Source organism: Sinocyclocheilus grahami, unplaced genomic scaffold (genome assembly GCF_001515645.1).
Source record: "Sinocyclocheilus grahami isolate Dianchi unplaced genomic scaffold, SAMN03320097.WGS_v1.1 scaffold68.1, whole genome shotgun sequence".
In the NCBI taxonomy this organism is placed as follows: domain Eukaryota; kingdom Metazoa; phylum Chordata; class Actinopteri; order Cypriniformes; family Cyprinidae; genus Sinocyclocheilus; species Sinocyclocheilus grahami.
In genome coordinates, this window is record NW_015505247.1 from 596,460 (window position 1) to 608,959 (window position 12,500).

The 12,500-nt window shown below is 38.2% G+C and overlaps 1 protein-coding gene across 1 annotated transcript; it reads left to right on the plus strand.

Moving 5' to 3' along the window:
- Positions 1-2,529: 2,529 nt before the first annotated feature.
- Positions 2,530-10,920, plus strand: LOC107585224 (gamma-aminobutyric acid receptor subunit gamma-1-like). Its single transcript, XM_016272141.1, has 9 exons — positions 2,530-3,203; positions 5,211-5,371; positions 6,799-6,866; positions 7,057-7,277; positions 7,567-7,649; positions 8,112-8,249; positions 8,883-9,035; positions 9,183-9,382; positions 10,195-10,920. Exons 1-9 carry the CDS (start codon positions 3,133-3,135, stop codon positions 10,468-10,470), a joined length of 1,371 nt encoding a protein of 456 aa, XP_016127627.1. The 5' UTR covers positions 2,530-3,132; the 3' UTR covers positions 10,471-10,920.
- Positions 10,921-12,500: the final 1,580 nt, after the last annotated feature.

Consider the following 12,500-nt stretch of genomic DNA (forward strand, 5'->3'; position numbering starts at 1 on the left):
GACTGTTTATTGATAGAGTTTTTCTGCGATGGCATAAATCAACCTCTGAGGGCTAAGCTTAGACGCGAGGGTCCACGTTCATCACTCGCTCAGTTCATGGATTATGCTTTGACTGTCGGATCTTTGTTTACTGTGGGTGTCGTGGAGGAAGAACGTGACACAATGTGTGTGACTGAAGTGGTGGCTGTACCAGAGCACGCTCACAAAATGGCGGCAGCAGCGGAGCCTGATCGCAAGATGGCAGCCACACTAGAGCACGCTCACAAGATGGCGGCGACAGCAGAGCACACTCACAAGATGGCGGACACAACCGCATCTAGTCAAGTCACGGTGGATCATCATGAGTCAGGTCAAGTAACAGTTTATTATCATGAGTCTAGTCAAGTTACAGCTGATAGTCATGAGTCTAGTCAAGTTACAATTCAGTATCATGAGTCAAGTCTAGTCACAGTTTATTATCCTGAGTCTAGGCAAGTCACAACTGATCTTCATGAGTCAAGTCACAGTTGATCATCCCGAGTCAAGTCACAGTTGATCATCCCGAGTCAAGTCACAGTTGATCATCCCGAGTCAAGTCACAGTTGATCATCCCGAGTCAAGTCACAGTTGATCATCCCGAGTCAAGTCACAGTTGATCATCCCGAGTCAAGTCACAGTTGATCATCCCGAGTCAAGTCACAGTTGATCATCCCGAGTCAAGTCACAGTTGATCATCCCGAGTCAAGTCACAGTTGATCATCCCGAGTCAAGTCACAGTTGATCATCCCGAGTCAAGTCACAGTTGATCATCCCGAGTCAAGTCACAGTTGATCATCCCGAGTCAAGTCACAGTTGATCATCCCGAGTCAAGTCACAGTTGATCATCCCGAGTCAAGTCACAGTTGATCATCCCGAGTCAAGTCACAGTTGATCATCCCGAGTCAAGTCACAGTTGATCATCCCGAGTCAAGTCACAGTTGATCATCCCGAGTCAAGTCACAGTTGATCATCCCGAGTCAAGTCACAGTTGATCATCCCGAGTCAAGTCACAGTTGATCATCCCGAGTCAAGTCACAGTTGATCATCCCGAGTCAAGTCACAGTTGATCATCCCGAGTCAAGTCACAGTTGATCATCCCGAGTCAAGTCACAGTTGATCATCCCGAGTCAAGTCACAGTTGATCATCCCGAGTCAAGTCACAGTTGATCATCCCGAGTCAAGTCACAGTTGATCATCCCGAGTCAAGTCACAGTTGATCATCCCGAGTCAAGTCACAGTTGATCATCCCGAGTCAAGTCACAGTTGATCATCCCGAGTCAAGTCACAGTTGATCATCCCGAGTCAAGTCACAGTTGATCATCCCGAGTCAAGTCACAGTTGATCATCCCGAGTCAAGTCACAGTTGATCATCCCGAGTCAAGTCACAGTTGATCATCCCGAGTCAAGTCACAGTTGATCATCCCGAGTCAAGTCACAGTTGATCATCCCGAGTCAAGTCACAGTTGATCATCCCGAGTCAAGTCACAGTTGATCATCCCGAGTCAAGTCACAGTTGATCATCCCGAGTCAAGTCACAGTTGATCATCCCGAGTCAAGTCACAGTTGATCATCCCGAGTCAAGTCACAGTTGATCATCCCGAGTCAAGTCACACACACACACACACTCTCTCTCTCTCGCTCTCTCTCTCTCACACACACACACACACACACACACAGGTTGAGTATTTGTGTTTTATGACACTCCACAGACAATGATTTTTATACTGTAGAAACGTTAAATTCCATCCCCTAAACCCGTACAGTAAACATTCAGAAAGCATATAGGCCTAATTGTGTATGATGTACAGTATAAGCCGTTTCTTCATGGGGACCGAAATTATGTCCCCACAACATCATAAATTTCAGGTTTTACATCCTCGTGGGGATTTGATAAGCATTAAAAAACAATAAAAAAGTAAGATAGGCTAATGGATTTTTTTTACCAATACAAAATCTATTTTTACATATAGGTTAGGGGAAGGCCATATAAACACGTTTCAACTGGGTTTTAAAACAACGATTCAGTGACCACAAAAGTTACACAAAAACACCATAAAAACACAAATATGCTGCGACGAAGAGGTTACCATAGCAACATATGCAGCTCAAGCTCCTTTTTCTTCAATGCGGAAGTAAGCCTATGGGTTAGACATCCGGTTGGGAAATAAAGAGAAGAATAACAACGTGCAGTAAACGGTAAAACTGTTTGCACTACAAACCAGTGTGTTCATAATTAAGACAATACATTAAAATAATATGGTAAGACACACCAATTTTCAATATCAAGCAGCAAAAGGAGCGGTTTTGTACAGCTGGACGCGGATGAGACCGGAAACTAGACCCATAAAATGTACAAATGGCCGCGCCCATTTTTACGGCAAGAAAAAGGTGGATAGGATCAGAATTCGACGTACATTGACAAATCATACGTAGGGCCTATACTGCCATCGTACATTTGAAATGATAAAAATTATTATAAACAACAACAACAAAACCAGTGGACTGTTCTCAGTCTTTAAGATCAGTCAGCCAAACTGTTTTATAGATGGCGAAACACCAATCAATTTTGGTTAAACACTAACAGGAAATTACACACCATCAAAAACATTTCATAAGTTAATTTCTACCCTCTTTATGCATTTTATGGTTAAGTTTGGTAACAGTAGGCTACTTTGCACATTTTGGTGCAGCGCCATTGAAAATGTCGCATTTGTCACTTTATTAACCCCGAAAACAGCAAAACTAAGTAAAGGTTTCATCAATCACAGCTTGATGTAAATTCTCTGAGGTATAGCAGTCAGCTCTTTTCCTACAGGCAGTTTCTAATAGCTCCCGGAACATCGAGAGCGTCTCACTCAGCAGAACGCTGGATGAACGCAGCGGTGCCGCAATCAGCGAAATCCCGCATTCACCATTCACACCCACCCGCCTCTGCTGCCGGACATATAGACCATAGGCTCAAGCTATATGCATTTGTCTAGACAACAACTGACAGCATACGCTGACGCCTTCGACTACCGTGTTAAGAATCGCTTAAATCTCTCAAAGGTTTGATCGTCTTTAAGCTCTAATTCATTTCGGAGATCGTTTGGTTACAAGCCGAGCGTTCGCGCGATGGTTCTGCTGCATCGCCGCCGGAGAAAAGAGACGCTGGTCTGGCTGTTGCCCGGTCTGCTTGGAGTTTGGTAAGTTTTCGCTTCATAGGGGGCAAAAGAAACAAGGGGTGCAATCAATATGACTGTTGATGTCGTCTTTTTTAGCGTGGAAGTGCAGTCAGTCTCAATCTCCAAACAACCTAAAAAAAAAAGTCTCCAAACAACCTTGAGACTTTAGCCAGCAATCAGTTACAGTTCAACAAACAGCACCCCGAACTATGCTCACACAGAGAGAATTAGATTTTGCATCCTCACATAGTAAGATCAGAAGGGTATTTCACAATTTCTACGTTGTAAATGTTATGCATAAATTGTAGTCTACACTTATGTTGGCTCGCGCTACTTGGGTTTCCTTCTGCTCATTTTTTGGCAGCTCATTCAACGTATAGCCTATGCACATATGTAAATGCTTAATAGAATAAACATACTTGGTTTGTAATATTACATTCCTCTCATTTAGGCTACTTACATTATGTGAAAAAGTGATGGCAATAACCATTTCTAAGTGTCTCTATGATCAAAAACGCTTTCCCCCTCTTATTAAGGCATTTTGTTTGTCTTCTAACTGTGTGTTTGTCATGGTTATTAGCCCACAAAGGTCATTCAGAGGCTACTGTTGTGTCCAGACAATATAAAATACTGCATTTGAGGAAAATATTCTGTCTGTATTTTCCACTGACAGCCTGCTTTTTAACACTCCGTGCTGTGCCTACAGGAATCAATAAACTACATTCTCTCCACCCACATGGGATCCACAGGGATGCTTCATATTGATTTTTTTGTGTGAATATGAGTATTTGCATATGTATGGGAATGTACCATTTAGATTTTTTGTTTATAGACAAAGCTCAAATATATAATCACATTTATTATTTTTTTAACTAGTTTGTCTGGGTACTTATTAAAAAAAACATCTTTAGACCATTCAGATCAGTTTTATTATTTTATGTCACATCTAGATAAATGGCAGTACACTAGTACAATCGAACAAGTGTAATTCTACTGTAGTTGGCTATATTTTGGTTTATATATTTAAACTTTTTTCTCATAAAATAAGGCATTAAATAGACATTTGAATCTCAGGGCCCCATTTATATTAACTACTATTTACTAACATTTAAATTAATAATTTGATACAATTCACTTATTGTGTACATGCAGGTTTTACATCATGCTTACAATTAAAAATACCTGCAGCAAATAAATCTGTAATTAAATAATATCTATAATTATACTGTTGACCCTTTAATCCACCCTAAACTTAACCATATACCACCAAACCTGTCCCTAGCCTTAACCAAATCCCACCTCAATAACAGCAAATGTGTTTTGCAAAGCAAAATGAACACAATAATAAATACACTGTACCTAACAATTGTGGTACGTAGTGGCTACTGACTAACCGAATCTTGTTTTGAATATTTTTCAAATTTCCCAAGAGGCGGTCTTTTGCGCTTATAGTTTTTATGGCCGGCAGCTTCAATGCGCTTCACCTTCATTTGACTTAGTCTAGACTGTATTGTAATGGCGCACATTTCAGTTAGAAGTGATCCCCGATATGTCTGTTCCTACAGATAATGCTCCAGAGAATAAATTTAGAAGCTTTTACACCATATACTGCAAGAGAGCGAGTGCGAGAGGAAGTTGTGGGTGATAATTTAAACCACTCACCTTCAGCTGTTCCCTCCCTCCACTGCCAGAACACATCTTCATAAATCACTGCATTCTTTTATTAGAACCTCCTGCATTGCACTCATTTAAAAGACTCCTCTCTCCTGCTGTCACGGTGGTCCCATACATTTATAGTATCTGATGACTTCTTTTATTTGTTCTTCCTGTAAATCTCATCATACAAATTCTCTCTTTCTCTCTCTGTCTGTCATACCAGTCGCTTGCTCTTTAGAGTTTAAGCTCCTAATATTAACTGACTCCTCTTTTAACTACTCTCAATTTTAAGTCTAATATTGCTCTATTATTTACCTCACTGCTGTCTGTCTGCTCATATATGCCTCTCTTTGTTTCTGTTTTTCATGACAGCATGGCATTTGGCCTGAGCAAAGCAGAGGAGGAAGATTACGAGGATGCCCCCATAAATAAAACTTGGGTTTTATCACCAAAAGTCTATGAGAGCGACGTCACCCTTATCCTAAACAAATTACTGCAAGGTTATGACAACAAACTGAGACCAGATATCGGAGGCAAGTCCATTTTTTGAAAAGGTTGTATGCTTATATCCAGGCCGACACAGGCTCTGTGCACACCTTATGACCTTCAAACACAGTGTTACAGCTTATGGGTAACTGAAAAATGTTAATAATTATAAGATAATGCCATCATTATTAGGAAGCCACATGAAGAGGAACACACTGTGACAATTAAACCCTCCAAGCAGTTCAGAGTTTCTCTGTGATCATCATTTTTACTTTACCATCAGCATTAGTACAATGTTAAATGAAGAAGTGCTAGGCTTTAGGATTTTGCTGATGTTTTTCTCTACACCAGAGCTGTACAGGTCACTTTATTCTCAGTACATCAGTGTTCTGGAAGCGACGCAGCTGAGTAGAGTTCAGTTATTTAAGAGGATTTATCTTGGGAGTGTTCGGGTACAATAGACCCAAATCACTATTGATCTTTTTTCCTTTATCTGTGTTTCATGTGTCTGAGATAGAGGGAGAGAGTGTAAGTATGAGAAGAACTCAGTTAATCCGAGCGCAGAGCAAGTGCTGAGGAACTGCAGGTCAACTAGCCGAGATTTTGTTATTTGTCACATCTCTGTGACTGACTGCGACAGAAATATTTATGAAACTGCAAGGATGAGGATTCAGGCAGCTTTGAGTAATTTTTGTGGCTGTTATAGGAAACATGAATCGGTTTGCAGCCCATTTCACTTATGTAATGAGATGTATTTCTGCGCAAAACAGGATTTTCAGTGACAAAATTCGATTGTATCCACTGATTAGGAATTGATTGGATGGTTACATACCAGGGTGGAGCCAGACTGAATTTGAGTTTGCTAAAAATAGCTGGCTATTGGTTAACATTATTCAATAGCCCACAATGTGTGCAAAAAGAGAAAGTTAATCAATGATTAAAGCTTATGAAGACAAACACATTTTTCTATGGAAGCCCAATTCCAGCACAGAATTATGTGGGATACATACAGTAAACTTGCAACTGCGAGATAAAAATGTGCAATTCTGAGAAGAAAAGTCCTAATTGTAAGATATAAACTTGCGACTGTGAGAAAAAAAGTCAAAATTGTTTAATAAAAAGTCTCAATTATCTTTTTTATATTTTATATTGTGGCGGAAACAAAAACACAGAATTATGAGATGTAAACTTAAAATTTTAAACTTGGAATTGGGATAAATGGCAGAAACGGCTTCCATAATTCCATAATTCAGTGCACCAATGAAAGATGCACAATTGAAAGGTGCATTAAGTAACTATGGTCAGTTTTGATTTTATGAATATAATAGAACATCAACATTTGTATATTAAATTTTTTATTAAATCACTTACTGTATTGTTTTGATATTATAACTATGTATTTTATTTTTTGTTATTTATTTGATAGTTATGATTGACAATTATTGTCATTTGAATGTTTGTAATTATATTCTAGTGAGACCAACTGTGATTGAGACGGCGGTGTACGTGAACAGCATTGGCCCAGTAGATCCCATCAATATGGTGAGCAGAAATGTACAATAATACATTACGTTCAGAGCTGTAAAAAAAACAGACACTCTACGCAATTGTTTAGATCCATTTCACAATCATCCAATCCACTGTCACAACCAATACCCACATCATTTCACAGTTACAAAAGCAACCGTAAACTTTTATGGCTAGACCTCTCATTGTTGGGTGTTTTTTTTAGGAGTACACCATAGACATCTTCTTTGCTCAGACGTGGTACGACAGCAGACTCAAATTTAACAGCTCAATGAAACTCCTCATGCTCAACAGTAACATGGTCGGAAAAATCTGGATCCCAGACACCTTTTTCCGCAACTCACGTAAATCTGACGCCCACTGGATCACGACACCCAATCGCCTTCTGCGGCTTTGGAGCAATGGAAGAGTGATGTATACTCTAAGGTGAGTCCACGGTTAAAATTAAGAGCTGAGTGAATGTTTGTATGACAAAAGTATGTGTCCTCGTATTCCTGTCCTGTAGCATTTGCTTTTGTACCAAATGACACCCGCTGTCCGTTGCAGCATGTTTAAGCCATTACATCTGATTCACATTTATGTCAGGGACTGTTAAATCAGACTGAGTGTGTTCATAGCACAGATATCAACACCTGCACAAATGCACTACCTCTTAAATGTCACAATCAACATTTTTTTGTTTGTTTTGCTATTGTCTATGATTCTTTTTTGTTAGGTTGACTATTAATGCGGAATGCTACCTTAAGCTGCATAACTTTCCCATGGATGAACATTCGTGCCCTCTGGAGTTTTCAAGCTGTAGGTGTTAAATTCTTATGTCAATCTGTCACTCAGCCTCAGTCCTGTCCTGAACGCTGCCAGGCAGCCAATCCCCATGCATTGCCTCTGTCAGCCAACCATGCATTGCCAATATCGGTCAACACCAAACCTTAACATTGCAGAAGGTCTGCACCAACTACCATCCTCTAACCTTGCAATGAGTGAGGACAGATATCATCCTTCTCCAGCTGTCTCTCCATCCCCTCTCTCCTCTTCTCAGTCAATGTCACCCCTCCATCCGTTATTAGCATCATGCCTCAGCTTCTCATGTGTCATCATCGTATGTGGGCACGGGAAGGGCATGCTGCGCTTTAGTCTAACAGAGTGCTGCCGTGTGAAGCCTCAGTGCCATTCTGCCATCACTGTAACTTCTTATCACTTACACACCGAAATGAAAGTTCACATGTAATCTGGTGGATGTGATTTTGTGTCTATTTGCAGATGGGTATCCAAAGAATGAGATCCAGTATAGATGGCAACGTCGTTCGGTTGAGGTTGCAGACCAGCGGTACTGGAGGCTTTACCAATTTGCTTTTGTGGGTCTACGGAACACTTCTGATGTGGCACACACTCAGTCTGGTATGAGAAATAATAAAAAAAGAGAATAAATAATAATGGCAGATTTTTAGTAATTAATAATAATAACTACAACAATAAATGAGCAGATATTATTATTGTTAATCTTCAAATAATATAAGTTAATAATAATACACGAGTGGTTGTTTTATTATTATTAATAATAATGATTATCATTAGTAGATTGAGGTGTCATTATTATTATTACTACTACTACTGATGATATTACAAAGATTAATAACATCAGTAGATCTGTGGTAATTAATAATAATAATAAATGAGCAGATATTATTAATAATAAAATGGTGTTATTTTAAATAATAATAATAATAGTAATTATTATTATCGTTTAAAATAACAATAATAATAGATTATAATATAAGTAAATAAGTATAATAATACTTAGTAATAGTAATAGTAATAATAAAAATAATAGTAATAATAATAATAATAATAGATATTATTGTTAATAATAATAAATAGTAAAAGTAAGAATACATGAGTGTTTATTATTATTATTAATCTTCTTATTGTTATTTATTAATAGTATATCTGGAGTCATTGATTATAATATCTTTGCTGATGCATAATTACTGTCAAAAATATCTAAAATGCCTTAATATCTTGTATTAATAGGGGAATATGTAGTTATGACCATTTTCTTTGACCTAAGCCGGAGAATGGGCTACTTCACCATCCAGACCTATATCCCCTGCAGTATGATAGTGGTTTTGTCCTGGGTCTCTTTCTGGATTAACAAGGATGCTGTGCCTGCCAGAACATCTTTAGGTAATTTAAAAAGCTTCAGAATTAATACTAATCAATAGGAACATCATTAGCATTTGATTTGTGAATGCATTACACAAGTGCATGTGATCATGAAAAGGAAATGCTTCAGTGGGGGTCCTCAATTACTGTGCATCTTGATTGGCTTAGGTATCACAACTGTGCTCACCATGACAACCCTAAGCACCATATCAAGGAAGTCCTTGCCGAAGGTGTCGTACGTGACAGCCATGGATCTGTTTGTGTCTGTCTGCTTCATCTTTACCTTTGCTGCTCTTATGGAATACGGGACCCTGCATTATTTCACAAGCAATCGACAGAACAAGAAGACCAAATCAAGCCATGCACAGGTGAATGAACTTCATTCTGTTATTAAAGGGCCAATTCACCCAAAAAACACGATTCTTTTATTTACTCAGATTCGTGTCATTCAAAATGTGTATACATTTCTGTGGAAAACAAAATAAGAAATTCTGTGCTCTTTTCTATATAATTACAGTGAATGGGACTCAGCACCTTTAAGCTTCTAAAAGGATCAAATACACCATAAAATATCATAAAAGGGGTCCATGTGACTAGTGTGTTACATTAATACCAGGTTTGTGAAGAGACCGAATCTATGTGATTCATAAGCAAATCATACAGGCTACTTATGCGAATCGGATGAACCAAATCATAGCAGATCCCTTTAAAAAAAAGAATGGCTCATTGCTACTTCTATTCTGAGAATGCTATGGATAGCTCAAATGTTAAGCTTTTCTGTGAATCGTGTAATTCTGGTCTGTTCCTCAAACAAAGATATCATATCAACCACTTTTCTGACACCTGTATGGTGTTTTTGCTATTTATTTTCATTTTACTGAAAAGAATGGCCAGATATTCTTTATAAATGTATAATAAATAAAAATAATAAAAAGTCACATGAGGATGATTAAATAATGACAACATTTTAAGATTTATGTTGCTTAGACAACACGGAACATGCAAGCACCTAGCTGATCAATGATATGTACAATTAATTAGCTTACTGCAAAGCTTACTGACTTATTCATAGCTCAGATTAGAATAGGCTACATTATACTTTTGTTTGCGGTTAATTGAGTGTGTTGTGCAGCAGCTCTGGCATTTGCTTTTGTAGTGACATTGCTGGTCCTCTGTGTAGAAACCCAGCATGGTTAACATCAGACCAGGGACATCTCTGCTGCAGATGAACAATATTGCTCCCTACCACGAGGACGACGATTATGCGTATGAATGTCTGGACGGCAAAGACTGTACCAGTTTCTTCTGCTGCTTTGATGATTGTCGCTCCGGAGCTTGGCGTGAAAACAGAATGCATGTCCATGTCTCCAAAATCGACTCCTACTCCCGAATATTCTTCCCAACTGCCTTTGGCCTCTTTAACCTTGTCTACTGGATTGGATATCTGTATCTTTAAAGATACTGGGCAAGTTGGAGAGGGACTCTAGTAATATTTGCAAATCTTCTGTAAATTCTCATCTGCTAAATCTGGCAGCATAAATCTTTGAGAGAAGTGGAGGCGTGAGGCTTGATTTGGATGTATTATTACTTGATGTATCTTTAATTGTACCTGGTAATTATTTATTGAAGGATTTGAATCTTAGAAGGACGATAAATGTGATTCTGCGCTGATGCCAACTGAATATTACCAGCAATCTCGGTTCTTGAGAAGGAAATGCTAAAAGTTTGGGTTTTCATCAGTTATGTGGGCCATATCAAACCTTGCCTAGTTTAAAATGATCTCTTAAAAGCACCTAAAACATTTTTTTACTGCGATATTAGCATCATGTTAACATCACTATTGCAACGATGACAGACCTTCAGGTTATTATCTCTCTGGCTGAAGCTAAATATTATTATTTGCAATGAAAAGTAGATATATTAGTTGCTTCTGATACAAATTTTCCAAGAGAAAAGAAAAACACATTAGAAAACTAATATTTACATGTTAATCTATCAGAATGTTTTTATTTCAAGCTTAAAATAGCTATATTTCTGTGTGAATTACCTGCATTACTAAACAAACCAAAGCATAGATATCTTAAGGTTACATGAATAGAATTTTGTTCTGCTCAAGAATTACCCAGGATACCCACTTGGAATTAGCCTATAATGATACTGTGAAATGTTCTTGACTTGAACTAATAAGCTGTCTCTGCAATAGATGACACAAACAAATGCCAGTGTGACCAAGATAAAAGGTTTCACGTGTAATTTTATTATATATCAAACAAAAGGAATAGAGCAGCCTTTACCATTCACAAATGTTCAGTGTCCTTTAGTACAAATTAGAGTTAATATCACTCTTTCATATTCAAGATGGCATTTCATCTCTCCTCGCGAATGGCTAGATTTCTGTCAGTGTAATTGCATGACTCATCTGAGCTCCTACGGCTAATCAACCCATATTTGGAAACGGGTCTGATGGACTTCAGCAGAAGAGCTTTAGACAGACCCATCGCAGTCTCAAAACCGCGACATCTGAAAATGAACAGTTTTCAACCGCAACACAAACCATGGATGCCTTCTCTACTGGTAATAGTCTAAATCAAAAGGCCATTTAATATGGATTTGTCTTATTAGGTTAAATCTGATCTCAGAGTCCTATTCTATTTGAGAAACAGATGAACAGAGCGTGCGAGCAAAATGTGTACAGATGTCTCAAAACATCTGTACACATAATGTACAAGTGTTTTTCTCATTCTCCTGTTGTGCTTTCGGCTGTTGCTTGTTTGTTTTTTTATCCTTCCATGCGGTTTGTCTTTTGCTGGGTGTTATCTTGATCTGTTGTCTCCCTTTCTGAACATCTGTTATGTACTGTGTTGTGCCCTGTAGCTTAATATATTCTATACTATTGTCTTTCTTAATGACAGCCTCACAGTTTCAGACTCATGCAACAACCAGATGATAATACAAATAAAAATATACCAAAAGATAACCTATTTATATTTCTGCATATACATAGATTGTTATGGCGAGAATATCTATTAAACTTAATCTGTTTCACACTCTTAATAATACAGATAAGTGACCTTCATGTATCAGTGAGCGTGTGCATGTGTGTCTGTACGTGAGAGGTTTTTCAGAACAAACTCCATCCCTCACCGTACATCTCTGCTCTCCTCTCGTTCTAGGTGTTGTCGTTGTGTCTTCTGTAAGTGCTAACCTTCATGCCTTTTACGTGTTCATTTGTTTTTGTAGCTTTGAACACTGTGAGTAACAGTGCCTGCAAAACTAATAAAATTCTACGCTCTCTGTTGATCAAACTCTGTTGATGATTCACATCTTATCAAAACACCAAAGCGCTGGGATAAAAAATATGAATGTATTTTCCCCAGGCAGATATTCTTGTAATAATGCTTTGTTAATATCGCAATTAGTTTTATAATTATTGCCACAAGTGAATGAGCAACAACATTTTCATACACAAATTAAATTTCAGTCATT

Coding starts and splice junctions, on each gene's coding strand:
- LOC107585224 (XM_016272141.1), top strand. CDS start 3,133: ATGGTTCTGCTGCATCGCCGCCGGAGAAAAGAGACGCTGGTCTGGCTG. Junction 6,867..7,056: donor CAGTAGATCCCATCAATATG/GTGAGCAGAAAT, acceptor TGTTTTTTTTAG/GAGTACACCATAGACATCTT. Junction 9,036..9,182: donor GCCTGCCAGAACATCTTTAG/GTAATTTAAAAA, acceptor TGATTGGCTTAG/GTATCACAACTGTGCTCACC.